Here is a 19,580-nt window from a genome sequence, read left to right as displayed (position 1 = left end):
GACGAAGGAATATTTGAAATATCCTTCACGAAGCAATGAAGGCATATGCGTTAAACACTTCGATTCAGCAACCATTGAAACGCAAATGCACACTCGCCAGTCGCTTAGCTGATTCGGAGGCATAAATTTGGAGAAGGGAAAGGAAGACGAGAAGGAGCTGAAAAGACTATTCTGCGAAGTTCTCGATATCTCCGTTGAAGAAATTCGGAACAGATTCAGTGAGACAGAGACAGCCATTCACTACTTACTGAGCGAGAAAAGAAGTGAAGAAAATTTGAGACCTCTGTGTGATGTTGTAAAGTACAAAGACCTGCATTGCAAAGTGCTTCAGAATTTGAAGCAGGAAATAGATCTAGCAAATCGACTGATCAACAAGACATCATCTCTGGAAGAGCTCACAAAACAAATCGGAAAATATGGCGAGGCTTACCCGGGCCTAAAGATGCTTACAGAAGCTGCTCTAATTATTCTGTCTTCTACGTCCACGGTCGAAAACTGCTTCTCACGTCTTACAGCTCTCCTTCGACTCAACGTCTATCTATGGGACATGAAAGAAAATCGGACCTCGTTCTCCTGGCTTACAAAAAAAAGATATTCAGCGTGCACTAGATCTAGACCAGCTTGTAATTACATTTGTGAAGTGCTTACGTAAACTCCTTTTGATGTAATTACTTACATAAGGACTGGAAAAAATATTTATTTTACTTATGGCAGGGTTGTTTCTTAATTTTTATACATAAAAATATTCCATAATCTACTTGTAATAAAAGTATTGTAGTTCCAAAATACCTTAATTTAGATAACAGTTAATAAATGTTCCTAAAATAAATTATTATTTTTTACTTTTAGTACTACTTAGTGTAATAAAATATATATTCAATTATATACTATCATTTTAACAAAAAAATGTTAATGATGATATTTGATAGTCGTTGATTTGGTACTCTAATATTTATCAGCATAATAAAGTGTTTCAACTTTCGTATAGATTCCATAAATAATAAATAAATATATAAATGAACATAGACATTGACAACGACAAGCGCTTCAAGGAACAAAAACTATATATATATATATATATATATATATATATATATATATATATATATATATATATATATATATATATATATATATATATATATATATATATATATATATATATATATATATATATATATATATATATATATATATATATATATATATATATATATATATATATATATATATATATATATATTAGAGAGAGAAAGAGTTTTTGTGTTCCTTGAGGTCACTGCCATTGTCCCCTCAGTATTCATCATTGCCCGCCCTAAGCAATCAGGCTGCTTTTAACAATAATTGCACAAATAATTGTTCAAGAATAATACAAATAAAGTGAAGATAATAAATACAATAAATAACATAAACTGCAAGTTCTGTACATTCTTCCCAAAATATCATACTTGGACAAAATAAACTCACAACAAATGTTCAAAGGATTGTCTAGCACTTGCGAATGCGTACCGGGACATTGTTGTCTGCTCTTAACACTTCATTTGGACGGCACGGCAGACATTACGGATCCTCTCCATCGTGTCCTCTCTTCTAGTAGTAGGACGCTCTTGGTAAACCAGCTCCTTGACACGTCCCCGAAAGAAAAAAATCAAGCGCAGTCAGGTCGGAAGAACGAGCTGGCCAAGAAACCGGACCTCCTCTTCCGATCCACCTATTTGGAAATAAACGTTCAACAGTTTGTCTGGCAACTCTTGCAAAATGAGCAGGGCAACCGTCTTGTTGTAGCCACATCATTTCTCGAGTTGCTAGTAGGACATCTTCCAATAACTCACAAAGAACATGTGACAAAAAATTAACGTACTCTACCTCTGTCTAAGTACCTTCGAAGAAATAAGGACCGATTATTAGGCCTCCCAGTACACCACACCAGACGTTAAGTATCCAGATATGTTGGTTGTCAATTTCACGTATCCAGTGAGGATCCACGCTGGACCAGTAGTGAGCGTTGTGTATGTTGACATCTCCATTACTCTGGAAGGTTCCCTCATCCCTTCACAGAATGTTCTGGTGAAAACAGGGGTTCCTGGCGTTCATCCACTGACAAAACTCCAGACAGTTATGGAAATCTTATTCTCGGAGTTCCTGATGCAGATAAACACGGTAAGGATGCAACGAGTTATTATGCAGAATCCTTCAAACAGTCATGTGGCTCATCGCAGCACCCATGGCTAATTGTCTTGTCGATATTTGGGGATCCATATGGACTGCAGCAAGGAAGTCGGAAGACTGATTACCCTGAACACGGCGTTTGATCTGTTGACGTTTATTGTGATGACATGAACATGCCCAATCCTCTGCATACGAAGTGCCAAGCGCCGAAATATTTTCTCGACTGCTGAGCACGATCTAGAAATCGTTCACCGTATTTTTGTTTGATGTGTTTATGTGCACTACGAGCCGAGAAAAATGCCTGGAACGGATGGTCTTGATAGAAGCAATTTAACAACAAATAACACTCGTGGATGCCAAACCGTAGACTTTAGCAAAAAATATTTCCTATAAAAGTTGTTTCTTTCTCAATATTTCCAAAGAAATTGAAATTGAGAGCACTTCCTATTTGAAATTTTGAAGTTGACACCCCGTGGAAATATTCACACTACGCCACTGAATATGATAGTATCACCATCTGGTTCACGTAGAAACTTCAAATCATACGAGGAGAATAGCGTTTTAGCTTCTAACTGTTTGTTGAAAGATTTACGTCCCGTGTCAGCAGCTGGGCTATTAAGAACGGGAGCTATAGTATAAAGCGGACTCCAAACTATTGCACTCAAAGTACCATCATTGGGAATCAAACTCAGGACAACGCGCACCAAAAATGAGCGCGCTAGCCATCGATTAAGTGGAGGTTTAGCTTTTGAAGCATAAGAAGGATATTGAAAATGCCGTATACTGTGTGCATTTAAATAATTTTGTTTTTATGTAAATTTTTAATGCGTAGGTAAGCGAACTGGTGACATTATTTCGTGTGCGTAGTCCTAGTTATATCCCTATTTAGTTATTATAACAGTTATGTTAAGTGTTAATGGTTTTACATGATCGATGTGAAGCAGTTTTAAAACCCTGAAAAAATACTTAGTGAAATACTATTTCAGTTGTCAACGAATTAGTCTATTTTTGTAAGAAATAGAGAATGGCCCATTTAGATTGATTTGCCCTTATATGGCGGCGTCCATGGATTTTTCCAACCGATAAATATGTTATAGGTACGTTATTAGAATCAAATTTTATTTTTCATATCAGTGTCTCGAGATACTTCTTCACGTGTCTATCTTATATTTTATCTTTTTTTTTTTATTTTTCAGATGAAGAGAAAAATTCTGGCTTATTTTACTTCACGCAAGAAGGAAAATACTGGAGACGAAGCTGGCACTTCTTCAGGATCAGACTTCGCTGTACACGAATCTGGCCCTTCTTCAAGATCAGACTTCGCTGGAGATGAAGCTTTACCTTCTTCAACAACAGACTTCGCTGGAGATGAAGCTGGCACTTCTTCAAGATCAGTCTTCGCTGGAGATGAAGCTGGCACTTCTTCAAGATCAGACTTTGCGTGTGATGAACCAGTCATTTCTCCAAGATCAGACTTTGCGTGTGATGAACTTGTCACTTCTACAAGTTCGGACTTTGCGTGTGATGATTCTGGCACTTCCACAATGGACTTCACTCACGATGAATGTAGCTTCTCGTCAAGATCAGAAGCTACTAGGGTTGGTGATACACCCATTTATGACGAGCCTTGTTCAATTTCTATCGGAATCAGAGAACACATTCATTCTTCAGTAAACGATATATCAAATTTCATTAACGTTGAATTCAACAATATGGAAAAATTTGACGAATTGAAGCATCTTTGGACACCACCTTTGAGCTACCAGTTTCCGACTGAAGATTCTAGGGGTTTCAAGTCATTTTCAAAGAAAATGGTTGGACGAGTATAAGTGGCTTGCCTACTCGAAAATAAAATGTGGATTGTATTGTAAAAGTTGTGTATTTTTTTAGATAAAGGAAACGTTGGTAAGTGTTCTCATCTAAAAATTGGCTTCTTCATATCCAAGCCCTTTTACAATTTGAAAAAAGATTTAGAATCATTTAGAAATCATCAATCTCTGCAGTACCCTAAAGATGCAGTTCTCACTGAAATGACTTTTTTAGACTTCGCAGAAAAGAAGAAAGTACCAATCGACCAAGTACTAGATGTAAAAAGAAAGAAAGTTATTGAAGATAATCGACTGAGGTTGAATGGGATAGTGGAGATAGTGAGACTATGTGGCATGCAAAACATTCCTCTACGAGGACATTCCGATGCTGGACGTATATTCCTCATCACACCTGTCAATAACGATGAAAATTTCCGCAGCCTTTTAAGATATCGGGTTAACGGAGGTGACCTACCACTCAGAGAACAACTCGAGAACTCTGCAAGAAACTTAATGTACACAAGTCCAAGAATACAAAACGCATTGATTGAGTCTTTTGGGAGCCTTATTCAAAAGAAGATTATAGAAGGAGTGTGTCAGAGCCCTTTTTACACAGTGTTAGCTGACGAAACAACAGACATTTCTCAAGTTGATCAATTTTCATTGTGCCTCAGATATATTACTGGATCCAAACCCTTTGCTATAAAAGAGGACTTTCTATCTTTTGTGCTTGTTTACGATGTCACGGGTTAAGGTTTAGCGAGAACATTGCAAGAAAAACTCATAGAACACGGGCTTGATTTAACCTATATGAGAGGTCAAGACTATGATGGAGCATCTACCATGAGAGGCGAATTCAGAGGTGTCCAAGCTATTTAAAAGAAATCCTTTTCAAAAGCAATATACACCCATTGTGTGAGTCATTGCTTAAATTTGTGTATATCTGATACGTTTAAAGTTCAAGCTGTTCGAAATGCTATGGGCGTAATATCAGAGACGTGTTCATTTTTTCGAGCCAGTGCAAAGCGTACCTCCATTTTAAAACAAAAAATTAAAGAATTGAAACCAGACTTGATAATACAAGAATGAAAACACTTTGTGAAACGAGATGGTGTGATAGGCATAGAGATGCAAAAAAGCCGGCTTTTTTGAATCGATGGTTTTTTTCACATAAAAAGCCGGCTTTTTTGGGAAAAAAACGAGAATTTTGGAAATTTTGGCTTTTTTCAACTTCATGATTTTTCTATCTAAATAGCTTTCTTATAGTATATTCTATAGTTAGATAAAAATTCCATGACCTGAATGTGATATTTCGCTCTGAAATTCACCATCAAGATGGATGGAGCACATGTTTTACGAATTAAAGCTAACATGAAGAATGTAGTATTTGAGGGTAATTTTAGAGGCTATTTAACTTTATTTTAACTTTTGAGTTATCGACATCTTTTTTCTTCTCTAGTTTGTCATCCGTGTTTCATTTCTAAGAGCTTTTAGTACTCTAGCTTCTAGCGCAAAAGTTAAACTTGCCCGTTTTTCTATTTATCCGTCAAAGCGTACGTTTTTCAATATATCCGTCAAACCGTACTTCCACATTTCTGTTATACTGTAGCTGTGAAGTGATTTAGCAATAATTTTCCAGACAACCTTGAATACCAATTTATACAAATAATCAGTAGCGGATTTAGAAAAGTACTTTAGGGGGCTTTTTTCTGATTGTTTCGTTTCCTAAAAAGTCCTAATTTTATTTGGGAAGTGCTTGAAGTACAGGCATAACTAATATTTCGTTTCGTTTATATGTTTAGCAATAATCTTCCGGATACAACTTTAAAAATCATTTTATACTGAGAATCAGTGGCGGATTTAGAAAAGTATTTTGGGAAGGGTTTCTTACTAATGTTTAGTTTTTTTAAACATTCGTAATTTTTATTTGACGGGAGCTTAAAGTTTATGAGTAAAGGCATAAATAATAGATATTTCGTTTGTTGCAGACATTCCGTAACTTTGGGGAACGGGCTTCAGTCCGAAAGACCGCCCCCCTAACCCTCGCAAAACCGTCACTGCTGGTAATTAGTAATAATAACGATTTAAAAACAATAAAAGAGGAAGTCGCCCAACTCACAGTACACGCACTATTTCTACATTCACAGATGGAATGAAGAAAAGCTTTGTCAGAATGGTCGAATGCTGGTTGAATCCCGGACTTCCCGATAGAAGCGCAAAAGCTAATCACTCAGTCATGTTTGTTGTATTTAGCTTAACTTAAATATATTCCGTAGTCTTTTTTTGGGGGGGAAGGGGGGGGGGAGTTCCGTAATGATATGTTGAATCCCTCTTGTTAAAAATTCAGAAAACTTGAGGATTGGGTAAACTGTGATGGTGGTTCAATAAAAGTTAACTGTAGAATTTCAAGAATATACAGAACCAAAAGCTCTAGATGTGCAGCCTTTAAGTGTATCATATAAATCTAAGTATTTCTCTTATGTTTTATTTTAATTTTATTTTGTTTCAAAAAGAGGGTATGGAATATTTTGAAGTAAAAATACTACATACTATTTTGCTAGTTATTTGTGTATTCTTTAAAAAGAAGTGTTTACTTTTAGGGTTGGCTGATTTACACCAACTTTTTTTTTTTTAATAACTGGTTTAAACCACAAAAATAAAAAGAATGAAAAATGCGAATCGTGTGAACTTCATGGTAACGTTTCCAGATAGCAAACTACCTGCAATAGTTTTATTTCCCTTTCACCTTTTAATCAAGGTGTCCCATGTTCAATTCTCGGTCGAACCACAATCCTTCTTTCATGCGTAACCCAAGTAGCGGTTCGGATGTCAGTTTAAGCGAAAGTCTTCTCCTTGATAACCTCGGTATTTCGTAAGGATGTTAAGCCTAAATATACGAAACAAACCAAATTGTATATTTCTACATGCCTAAATGCGTGTTGTTTTATAAAGAAGCCAATATTGCTTAAATATATTGATAGAAATTGGCAAAATTTATCGATTGCCTACGTAGCTTCCAACATTAGCTTGGATTGGACTTTCAATGATATCTACGTACCGGTACTAAATTTGTAATTTAATACCTCAGTTTTAGCGTACTTATTATGGTACGTTGACCTTTAAATTTTACATGCAAAGCAATAACAGGATTTTCCCGTTATTGTCTTACATTTCAAGTAATGACGGGATTTTCCCAATGGCTAGGGCGGGAGATTCTCAACTTAAGAAATTTACTGACCGCACTTCTTTAAGCTTATGGGAGTTCTTCCGGCATAACCCCGCTGTTGCATAATAACATCAAGGCGAAACAAACTTAGGCTATTTCTGTGAATATGTAATATAAATACATAAAGCAAAAAATCTAAGTCAAAAAAGCCTGGTTTAAACCAAAAAAGCCTGGTTTAAACATCCCCCAAAAAACGGGTTTTTGGCATTTTCAAAAACAACCACGGTTCTTGCCAACTCTGCTTACTTTTGTATATAGGAGGTTAAAAAATTCTTATTATATACATTGGTTAATCCTGTGGAATTCATAATGTAAATATGTTGAAGAAAAATTGTTTGAAATATTTTTTCGAAATTCATAGTTTATTTTCGATGTTTTATATTATTATCAGCATCAACCACTAATTAAATGATTTTTTGTGTTATAGAGAAGCGATACAAAGTCTGTTTTATCAATTTAAAGCAGTATTTTGAAAAAAGCCCAAAATTTCCGAAGCAAAAAAGCAAAGCAGAAAAAACCGAGTTTTTTTCCAAAAAAGCCGTTTTTTTTCCGAGCCCTTGCATCTCTAGATAGGCATGATGCTGTATTACTTTTTAAAGAAATGCTTATACCAATCGTTTCAGCTCTTGAGTGTGTTAACCAACTATCTGGTGAACATTCGAAAAAAGCATAATTAGTTTTAAATAGCATTGGAACACCGTCCTTCATTCCAGCTCTGATTGTCACATCAAAATTGTTGGCACTGACCTACAATCTTTCAAAATACCTTCAAACGAAAGGCATCGATTTATGTAGTGCATTAGAAAAAGTAAAAATGACAAGAGAAGTTATACATGATTTGGCACAAAATGCTGATTCTGAGTTTCACAAACTGTTCAAAGATTCTCTGGAACTTGCCGCTCATATAAATGTTGAAATAACAATTCCAAGAACAGTTGGTCTCCAAAAGAATCGAGCCAATCCACCTTGTAAAGACCCGGAAACATATTATAGAGTGACACTTTTTATACCATGCTTAGGAGACACGATTTCTTCTCTAGATGAAAGGTTCTTAGCTCACCAGGATACTGTGTCATCTCTTCTGTATCTCATACCAACCAACTGTGATGTGCCATTTGATAAAGTTCGACAAGCATTTGAATTCTATAGAGACGACTTGACTGATTCTTACGATGAAGTACTTTTGGGAGAGTTGGATTTATGGAGACAAAAGTGGAAATCAGAAGAAAAACTTGGAAGTGTTCTCGCTGCATTAGACGAATGCGATGAAACTATTTTCTCAAATATAAGCATACTATTAAAAATACTTGCTGTACTTCCTGTTTCTACAGCTTCAGTTGAACAAAGCTTTTCGAAACTAAAATTAATTAAAACGTATTTGAGGAGCACAACAAGTGAAAACAGATTGAATGGAATTGCGTTATTCTCTATTCATAGAAACTTGGCTTTAGAAATCACAAGTTATCACGTCATAGAATTAAATTATACTAATAGAAAGAGGATTTTGTTTAAATAAAAAAAAACTTTTGTTTTTGATTAAGCTTGGTATTGTAGTAAAATAATTTAACTTTAAGTGCAGAGTTGTTTTTGGTACATAAATGTTAAATGGAATTATCACTTTACAAAGTTACTTTTTTCTGAGACATCGATGTTCTCGTTCTGAATGGATGTAGCAAATATGCCGAATATACGAAAAAATTTATTGTTAAGGCTACTTGGTTTCTTTCCTAAATTAAAAAAAAAGTTGCACATCAACAGGTACAAATACTTGTAGAGGGATTCATCCAAGCTGCGACTGAAGTAGTAAATGTAATATTATACAAATTGCCCCTAAAATTATGCTAACTTTGTAAAAAAAAAAAAAAAAAAGGCCGAAAACATTTCTGTGTATGTCTCTGCGTACCAGGAATGTGTGTCATCTCTCCAGCGATTTATTCCAACCTACTGTGTCATGTTATTTGACAAAAGTTCATTTAGCTACTATATGTACTATATTCTTCACAAATCTTGCGTACGCTACTCGGTTATGTGGAACAGATTATAGGTCCAAATCACCTCAACTCATCCCTTTCATCTTTCTCATAGACTCAATATATCCTTTCAAGGTAACCATTACACACTATTTGACAATTAAACACTTTATATGTTCGATATGTAGTAACAAAAGAATGTCAATGATACTGACAACAAATACGTAAGCACATGTAACACAATATAGCTGCCGTTTGCTTCTAACACATGATTATAAACAACTGGACGAAGAAGCTTTTCAACCTTGCAACATTTTTATTTAATCTCCGAACAAAAACGATATAAATTAATGTTAAAAATCTTCTCATTATGATAATTGCCCTGATGATGAGAACGATGACAGCTCTCGAAACGTTGGCCTATCCACCAGTTTTCACCTGGATGATTGCCCGAGAAGAACTTTATCATATACCCCGCCAGGAAAGCTTCAAATCTTACTTCAAATTAATGTTGTTAACCAGGTCCGGAATCGTTCCTCCTTTACACATCTTAGAGATATTCAATAAATGAACTCGCGGTGACTCACTGGTAGAACATTCATCTCTGATGCGTGGGGTCCCTGGTTCGATCTCCGCTCGCGCAAAGTGGACTTTGTGATTGACAAACACTGTGTGAGTGGATTTAGTCTGGAATTCCCGTTTCCTCCCACTTTCTTCATTCCACCATTTCATTCATTTCTCATCTTCACCGTCTCCATTAGCCTAACCGGCATAAACTTGGAACGTAAAGCTTAAAGATTTCATTTCATTTTTCAATAAACGAACTGACATTACACTCTTCGTAAAAGCAGGTTTTGCAGTTTTACAAACAGCTCGTATGTGTAACAACGAACAGAAATTTGTAATGTAATATGACCTGTGTAAATTCTGCTCATGTTCATTCCATACGTGAAACTGCTCGCACTGAAAACTAAATCTTCTCAATGGAGTACGGTGACTCAGTAATAGAGCGCTTAATCTAATGTGGAGGTCAATGGTTCAATCCTAGGCCAAGTAAGTTTATGGTTTCTCCTACTTTCTAATTTCATCATTTCTCATCATTATCGTCACCAAGAATTTTGAGAAACATAAACCTACTGTGAAAACTTCTCGCACCGAAAACATAAACTTTTCAATGGTGTACAGTGGCTCAGCTCTTCTTTGTAATGTGTGTGATCCATGACTCAATCCGCAGCGAATTATGTTTATGTTTTATCCTGTTTCGTCCTACCATTTCCCATCATCATCGTCTCCCTTAGCCTCGAGTGGGGTTAAATTCAAATTTTTCTAAAACTAGCACCAAGAATCGAACTCTGGGCGATTGCATTGTCTATAACGTAGTGTAGCGAACCCTTGGATGATTTCGTTCCATTTAGGATATTTTAAATTACATTAGTAATAGTCTAGAAATTTTTATTTTTATTACACTAAATAACATATATTATTTCTGTTGATAAATTTTACTAAACATATTTCGTGATTAGTAATCGATAAAAACAACAATTATTCGAGTTAGTGCCTTGTCACAATATAGAGGTGAGATACTGCATTTCGGTGCTTTCTGAAAGGAAGAGGAGAATTGTTTTTATGTGAATATTATGATTATGGCCAATCAGAGCTGTGAGCCAAATCACGCTTAGTATAGACCAATTAGTAGTCTTCTTCTTCTCGCTCAAAAAGAATGCGAGAGGAGGGAGTGTATTAATGGCGGCGGTTGAAGAAAATAAGATCTTATAATTTAGCTTCCCTAGGTTTTGTTCGAAATCTAGGGAAAGAATAATAGAAAATGTATGATATCCTCCCCAATCTAAGTGGTAAGTTATAACGGAGAGAGAGAAACTTCAAGTTGACTCCCAACTATTCAACAATTAGGCCTACCGGAAATTTAAGTTGTGATATTGGTGTTTGAAAGTGAAAGGAAGACAAAAAGGGGTCAACCATAGTTCTTTATTTTGGTATGTAACAGAATTTATTATGATAATGAGTGGTTAATTTCCGAATCTCTCTCTCTTCTTCCTCTCCGGGTTAGCACCATAGTTGTAGTAATAATCATTTTATATAACAGCAATTACCTCTTGATATGAAAAGTAAAACAGAGAAATTTAAATTAGTTGATTGTTAAAATTTGTTTTGTTTATTCCGCCATGTTTATTGTTAACTTGCTTGATATAACTTATGATAGTATTTACATAAGATAAGACCTAACATTCCTTTGAAGCGTGCTCATGTGTTACCGATAAAGAATAACTAACACTGTGTGGCATAATTCCATTGTTGAGTTTGGGGTTATGCAGGCCTTGAATGCTCTCCAGACGCGACAGCGTTGTTTTGAGATGTGTTCTCGTGCCGTATAACGCAATAGTTACACGCAGTTTTCAGTAAAGTGCTCTGTCTCAATATTTATCAGCTATATTTATAATAACTATATTCATCACCTAGTACAATTAAAGTGTCGAATTAAAAAAAGGCATGTTTACAATAATAGTTCTAAAGCACATGAGGATCTCTTGTACTTTTCCTGGTTACCTCTGTAACAGGGATTTATTCCTAACTAGGCTAAAAGAAATATATGTATATATCTGTGGGAGACGGACCCGTTTTTTTCCTGTTCTGTAGTCAGTATCGAGAGAGTTGAAGTAGACTCAAAATAGGAAATTAGGATCTTAATTGGTAGTAGATGTTTAACCACGGAATCTCTCTAGTATGAAGTTTGATAATCACTATTTTTAAGCTGCTGTATCAGGTTACAAAAATTATTGTATTATGATATATGAGTGGTGGAAGCTCTCGAATCCTGTTTTTTTTTTTGTTCAAAAAAAAAAAAAAAATACCGGAGCCTCCCGAGGCCACAGCGTACAGCGAGCTAGGACAGGCGAGTAGAGGATATCTAAGTTTGTCAGTTGTTTTCTAGAATGGTTGGTTAGTTTATACAGAAATTTAATACTATATTTTTTGCTCGATGATACTAGCACATTAATCCAACGATTTCGTATACATTTGTTTTATAAGTTTAGTTCATTTGTAAATGGAATAGTTAACCTTCTTATTTAATATGAATTCAACAAATATTGTTCTGTCAAAATCGAAGTATACTGTGAAATTAGTTGCATTTGAAATTAAAAAAAAACCTTATGTAGTACCATATTCGCCCTGAAAGTGATTAGTCTTAAGGTACGATTGAGTTGTACAGTTCAAAATTATTATTATCGTATTTTAGAATAGTTTGGATATTAATTTGAGAACTTTATTTTGATTATTGCTCACGATAATGCGAGTGAAGCTAATAGCCAAGAATAATCCATTCAATTACTTATGCTAAAAAAATAATCTAGTGTTATGTAGTAACAATCAGGGCTTAAGTTTAGAGTTGCCCCTCCAGTCCAGATTGCCCTTGGACTTTGCAACATACAAAAAACAGTGCTTAAAGTATTAAAAATTGTTACATTTCACTTAACTTCAGTACTCCGTGGGCTTCACAAAAATTTAAAAGGTTTTCTTCATTATTTTTGAACATCTGTTACACCTGTTCGCCATATTCGCCATATTTTACAACTACCATGCTGCTGAAACCTTCCACGAATGCTTCCGCATCCGGCAAATAGTACTAAATTCCACATATTTTTCTCGTATTAAACATAACTCTCCTGCCGAATTTACATTCCTAAACATCAAATAAAAACTTCAAATTATCATTTCTCCTGTAAATTTTCCTGATTTTTATAAAAAGCGGAGGGGTAACACTAAACTTAACCCACAATCAGATTAATAGGAGAGGTGCTCCGAATGGGGAGCCATGGGTTCAATGCTCGGTTTAGCCTCCATGCACTTCCCCTATTTTACCAAAAGATGATTTTCGTCTGGTAGCAAATTCAAAGGTTTGGAAAAATTATAGTAGTCAGTTCTATAGTTGAACGTAAGAAAGTTTTTCCTAGATGTGTTCGGTTCGATTCTCGTCAGTACCTATGCCATTTAAGATCTTGTATGTTTGCGTAGTGACACATGTTACGCTATTACTTTAGGATTTCGGAAGGAGAGCCATATGCTTTAGCTAACTAAAGGTTACTGATACACGTTTCACCAGTCTCAGGTAGTTATTGCATTCTACTTCGATTCCCGACGATATCTAAATATAAGTAAAGAATATGTCACAGAATTTATTAAATAATCTTGATTATTTTCGCGAACGTTTTCATAAGCCAGTTGCCCAGAGCATTTTTTTTTTTTTATAATTTGGTGTGTATAAGGAAATTAAATATTTTAGAAAATGGACATTGACTGTTTAGAAATTGTTAGACTAATTTGCTTTCGATAATCGGTTAAGGTGAGAGTTTTTGTTTCAGTCGATCTTAATTTGAGATAGTAGCATATTTAGAAATATATTGGTGCATCTTAAAACTTTAAGACTAACCTCGATAAGACTACCAATATTACTAGTATGGAATGGAACAAACAATTGCTTGTAGATGTTATTTACTGTGTAGTTTCATGGCATAGTGGACATTACTATTTATGGGTTAATACTCCGCCCTCCTTTTATTTAGTATACTCGAAATTAAAGTTTACTCAAGTGTGAGAAGTTGTCGACAGCGCAAACGTTGATTTTGAATTGCTCAAATTTAATGTTTTTTTTCTTTCCTTTCCTTCGTTCCTGAGCTATTGACTATATGTTCTGGTTACGCTGATTATTGCTAGGCTAAATGACGTTTTGCAATTAGACTTATCGAACTTGTGGGATGACCATTGGTATTTCGTCTGTTTTAAAATATGATTACTTTTATTTTCTTTAAAAATGTTTTCCATCGTTAGTTGGGTTTCTTGAAAGTATGACCCTAGCTCACACTTGATGCAGTGTAACTAAATGTTTTGCGTTGAGTGGGGTTACGTCATAGAGGATTACAGTTCCTCAAAATTTATTTTTCTTTCTCTAAATCCCTCTTATTTTGATGTCCCTTGATGGCTGAAAAGTGTCGCGATTTTGAATATCAATGTCTCGTGATATCCGAAAATTGATGTTAAACAGTAAAGCTTTACTCTAATAAACTTTGAAATTCTCTCATTGGTGATACTTTAAGTCTGATGTTGATCTTAAACTGCTACTCTGATATTCTAGAAATAATAATAATACTGTATTTAACACGAATTTTGAAAACAATGTAAGAAATTAATTAGTTTTTTCGTTGGCGCTTCCCCGGTAGAAATATTAAAGGTAGTTACGTAAATCTTGTAAAAGCTCAGAACTATTGATTCTGCTGTATATTTTGAAACTTCATAAAAAGGGAAATATATATATATATATATACAGTCGTACGAATTATTATGATTGAAATTTAAAGTGGGTCGTAATTTATGTTTGTGGTAATTTAGCCATTGCAGGTGGAATTTCGAAATGCCATGCGTTAGTTGAGTAAACGCTGCTGTCGTAGTTATGCGGGTTTTGTGATTTAGATTTTAAATGGCTTCTAGATTTATTGATATATGAAAGATGAGAATTAATCTTCGCGTTTATGAGTAACGCTGTATGAAATAACGTAATGTTAAATATTGTAGGGCGATGAATAGATGCAAGAATGTTTGTAATGATACAGAAATATGTTAATAAAAAAAATAGATAGTCGACGGAGGTAATGTGATGTTGATAAAATGTATATTATTCGAAGCCGGAGAGTTTTCTTAAATAGACCCGTACATTAACGAGACTATTCCCTGCATTCTAATGCCATACTAATGTATTACGAAGTTAATGTTGTAATTGTAGTAGAACTTTGTAAGACCCCTCGTGCGTGTGTAAATAATTATCTATAACGTCAAGTGATAGAGATGCAGCTGATCAATAGTGTTCCATCGACGCTATTCTCTCTTTTGTTTACAAAATTGAACAGACAGTTTAGCCACTGGTTGGGGAGTTGAAATATAATCTTTCGTCGAACTTAAACTGTAGTGTTTGGAAGAGCATCTTGAACATTATATAGGTTTTTCGGAAAGAACGATACCGCTTGTACCGCCCGCTATTTAAGTTAAAAGTCAGTATTATAACATACCAGTTCTAATAGATCGAGAGAGACGCCATTGTAGAGAACAAAAAACATCATCGTAAGGTCATTCAATTACTCTATTGTGGACATTCCCAGTCTCCAGTTTATGACAATCCAAATTACAATCTCTTTGATAAATCGTTATTCATCAATCCTTCTTGGCAAATAGTGGAAAGGAAATATGATCCAGTATATATATATTTTATTGTTTACCTAGGAAATTTTAAAATGAATAGTACCATCTGAAAGTTAATTGCATAGAAAAGTTATAGTGAAGTGACGTTATCGGAGAAACCACGTATTGAACAGTATTTCTTTTTATTCCTTACCTGATATTAAAGACGGCTATAACAAACGATGATTATCCACGTAGTGTGACATACCTATGGTCCATCTGTGATTTTTTCCAACTTCTTCCATGTTAGGAAAGGGGAACTTAGTAAAAAAAAGGGGAAAAAACTTTACCCACTATAAATCCACAACTTATTAATCAAGAACTTGAAATGACAGTGATTTAGTTATATATCGTTTAAAGATATTTTAAAAATTACCTTCATTTATTTTTTAATGGATCCTTCTTTGCCTCCTGAAATGTGAGATTACATTGGCCTCAAGAATGGTGATTCCAATATATAATATATATGTAGATAGACATTCTTTTATTATTGAAAGTTTCATGATATATTCATACTCCTTTGAATAAGTCAATCTAAAGCTTTGAACAATTGATTTAATATTTTTCTTTTTCTTGATGAAGCTGTAAGTGAAATACAAGTAATTTTTTTCTTTTGTTCTCTCTTGAAGGACTTAATGATAGAATGTTTTGTCAAAGCAATATTAATGTCATTCCATGAATGTTACTGTTTTATGAAGTTGATGGGGAAGTCCTTCCGCAACTAATTGTATTTTTTTTCTTTTATATTCTAATACGTTTATACATTTATTTGTCTTTACAACTTCTGTTTTTTTTTTCTTTTACTCCATGGAGAAATAAATGTATCCTCTTCTATATTTACTATATTTTATTTCAATTTTCACTATGTAATAGTAGTATTAATTGATATAGTACGCTTACTGAATATAAACAGAAACTTTTCGCCTTGTGGAAAGAGAACCAAAGGATGGCCCGGGTGTCTTGATGAGACAAGAACCTGTTGCTTTCAGTAATTTGAGGATGTATAATTATAAGTTAAAAGCTTTGTCTTTCTTTGTTTAGTAATAATAAATAGATAGTACAATATAAATAAATAAATAAATAAATAAATATATATATATATATATATATATATATATATATATATATATATATATATATATATATATATATATATATAGATTTATGTTACAGATTGGCGACCGTTGACTTAGGACTTGTCTCATTGGAGACCATGCTATCTTTTGGTTTGAATGTTAGAGTTAAGGTATAATTAGTTAAAATGGTAATTGCTGCAACTATGGTGTCTAAAACCCGAAGGAAAACAGAGAGACATTGTATAACATAAGAGAAAGTATAATAATTTTCTTGCTATTAAGACTAATTTTTATATTTTGTGGATATTGATGTAAAGAAAAAGTATGTATAATACGGGAGATAGTCTCGGTAGTGTAACGAAATCTAAAGATGAGTACGAATGTGGAAATGATTCTGATGAGTCAGCCAATAAGTATGCTGCTAGATGTGACCGATGTAATTACTGGCATCATTACAGGTGTCTCGGTCTTCCGGAGACTTCGGAAACAGACAGTAAGATGCAGAATGTAACTCCATGGTATTGTGATAAATGTAAAACATCCATGTTAGCGTCGGTGCTAACTAACGATGAGAAGGCTAAGGAAGTCAAAGTAAATGATGAGAATGATGAGGAGATACCTGCGGGTGTCCCCCGTGCCACCTCCACCCCTATACGAGAGGTGTCGAATGAGGCCGTGTCATTACAAGCTTTTAGAGAAATGATGCAACAAATGATGTTAGATATGAGGGAAGGGATACAAAAGAATATAAATGAAAGTAGTAATGATTTGAAGCGGGATTTGGCCGAAACTAGAGAAAATCTTTCGGCTTCGATTAATAATTTAGTAGTACGAATTGATAAAGTTCAATTAGAAGCCAAAAGGGAATTAAAGTTAGTGGCGGATGAACTTAATGAACATATTGAGAAAACTGACACAGATGTAGCTAATTGTAAAGTAATTGTTGAGAATTTAACATCTGAAGTAGATACTCTTAAGGTAGTAGTTGAAAATCAAAATCGAAATGTACAAGTTCTTACGCCACAGGTAAATCAATGTCAATCAGAAGTTCAAATAACGCAGAAAAGGTTAACTGAAAGTTGCAATGGCTTAGAGCAGTTACGTGCAGAGCAAAGGGAAATTCACAATAAGTTGTCTGAATTAGTGACTAAAGGGGAAGTTGCTTGTGTAAATGAGAGAATTCGAAAAGTTAGAAATTAGAGTCAATGAATTATACAAAATAGGGACTGCTAATGTAGAATCTCCATGTTAGAGTTTGCATTTGAAAACTTTTGACCATATGGAAACAAAAGCTGCCGAAAAGGGCGTTGATGCGGTAGGAGTGTTTAGTAATTCATCAGCGAATGTGGAATTTGTAAATCCAACCCCTCCTGTAACATTAAAGCCGAGTGTTGAGAGTCGAAATCCTAATTTGCAAGACATTTCTGCTAACTGGCCTTATAATGGGGGTGACCTCGGTAATGGGACACAGTATGAAAAACCCATGGATTTCACTTTTATTGATAGAGCCTCCAATGTTGAGTGGAGTAACCTTAGGCCAAATGTGGTGCCTAATTTAAAACAAAATCTAGTGGTTAAACCTCCTTGTGAAGGGCATGCAGTTTTAACTGCAGGTGAGAATCCATCTTTGAAAATAATAAATCAACCCATACCCCAAGCGCCAACTAGGCCTATTGGTACTTTTTTCCAATCTGGATTAAAGACGAAAGATTTAAATAGTTTTCCTATTCACTCGGGAGACATCAGTCCCGGTGCCCCTCGACAATTTTTGCGGAAGTTACAAAGATGTATGGATTTATATCAGTTATCAGATACTCATGCGTTGTTAATAGCAGAGAAATGTCTTACTGGATCGGCCGAAGCGTGGTATCGTTCAGTTGCACACGAAATCCACACGTATGCAGATTTCGTGAGGTTATTTAAGGGTCAGTATTGCAATGATAGAATTGAACGTACGCAGAAACGGGCATTACATGCGATGAGATACGATAAGTCTAAGTTTCCTACTCTATTAGATTTTACCTGGTATCTAGTCGAGTGTTATTACAGCATAACGGAATTACCTAATTCCGCCGAGATTATTTAATCTTGTAATAAATTGCCTCCCATCTGAAGAATCTCGGTTACTTGCGGCGCACTTATGTACAGATGTAGACGAACAAATGAGTAAGGTAGCTGCTCTGTCAGGACACCCAAAAGAAACGTTCCCTCATGTTACCAGTTAATAATCGTAGATTTAATGTTAGACAACTTAGAGCTGTTAAATCTAATAACCGAGTGGACAGTAGTAGCCAAACGGATTTCTTAAGTTATTCTTCGTTGACCTCTGGGAGTAGGAATGGTCGAAGTCAACATAATTGGACAAACGGTAATCGGTATCCAAGTTATCCTAGTCGGGGACGGCGAGGTTATCAGAATTTTAATCCTTACTGGAGAAATAATTTCCAGAATTTGAGACCTAGAGGGCCTAACGATGGTGATCGCCAAGGAGATAATTTAGGTAATGGAAGCAATCTGAGTAATAGTAATCGCTCTAATTCAAATCCTTTTCGAGGTGGAACATATGAAAGACCGACTGATAATGGGGGACGAGATGTTCGATTTAATGGTCGTGGTAGGCAGAGAAATTAGATCTAGAGGAAGAAGTCTGAACTCCGAAGGAAGGCTGGATAGGGAACCGCCCTTAGTTAATCGTAATAATGATTCTACTCCTACGGAAGTACTACCCCACAGCTCGGAAAATTAGGTTCGCAGTTACTTTCTGCGATGGGAGGACGTAACTGCGAAAGGGAGAATATTCCCGTCGAAAACTTAGAAAAGATAGTTGCAGAGAATGTAGGTCATCGTTTTCCGACTTTAACTAATTCGGAAATCACCGATGAGCTTAGATTCAATGTTAATTTTGTTACCGAAGATGAAAAATCAGAAAACGGAGGGCATTATTTCTCTCCGTCACCTGTAATTAAAGGAACAATAGGGGGAGTAAATCTGAAGTGTATGATAGACACAGGAGCCGAAATTTGCGTAATGGATTGGGATGTATGGAAGTCTATAAATAGCAAGTTTGCATCTGCAAAACTTCGTC

General features: G+C 35.0%; 2 protein-coding genes across 6 annotated transcripts in view; both read left to right on the top strand.

Annotated features, from left to right (window-relative positions):
• LOC145686335 (52 kDa repressor of the inhibitor of the protein kinase-like) overlaps positions 1-8,912 on the top strand; it is a 183,591-nt gene extending 174,679 nt beyond the window's left edge. For all 5 annotated transcript variants that reach the window (XM_081759559.1, XM_081759557.1, XM_081759556.1 and 2 more), the window contains one exon: positions 3,366-8,912. In XM_081759559.1, coding sequence (XP_081615685.1) covers positions 3,366-3,998 — 633 coding nt within the window. In that variant the 3' untranslated portion in view covers positions 3,999-8,912. The remainder of the gene's footprint in view (positions 1-3,365) is intronic.
• LOC145685353 (52 kDa repressor of the inhibitor of the protein kinase-like) lies at positions 4,200-4,730 on the top strand. The gene has a single exon (XM_081757738.1). It carries the CDS (start codon positions 4,200-4,202, stop codon positions 4,728-4,730), a length of 531 nt encoding a protein of 176 aa, XP_081613864.1.
• Positions 8,913-19,580: the final 10,668 nt, after the last annotated feature.

The sequence above is a fragment of the Thermobia domestica genome, chromosome 5 (assembly GCF_964235325.1).
Source record: "Thermobia domestica chromosome 5, izTheDome1.hap1.1, whole genome shotgun sequence".
Classification (NCBI taxonomy): Eukaryota; Metazoa; Arthropoda; class Insecta; order Zygentoma; family Lepismatidae; genus Thermobia; species Thermobia domestica.
This window is presented reverse-complemented; position numbering and strand designations above follow the sequence as displayed.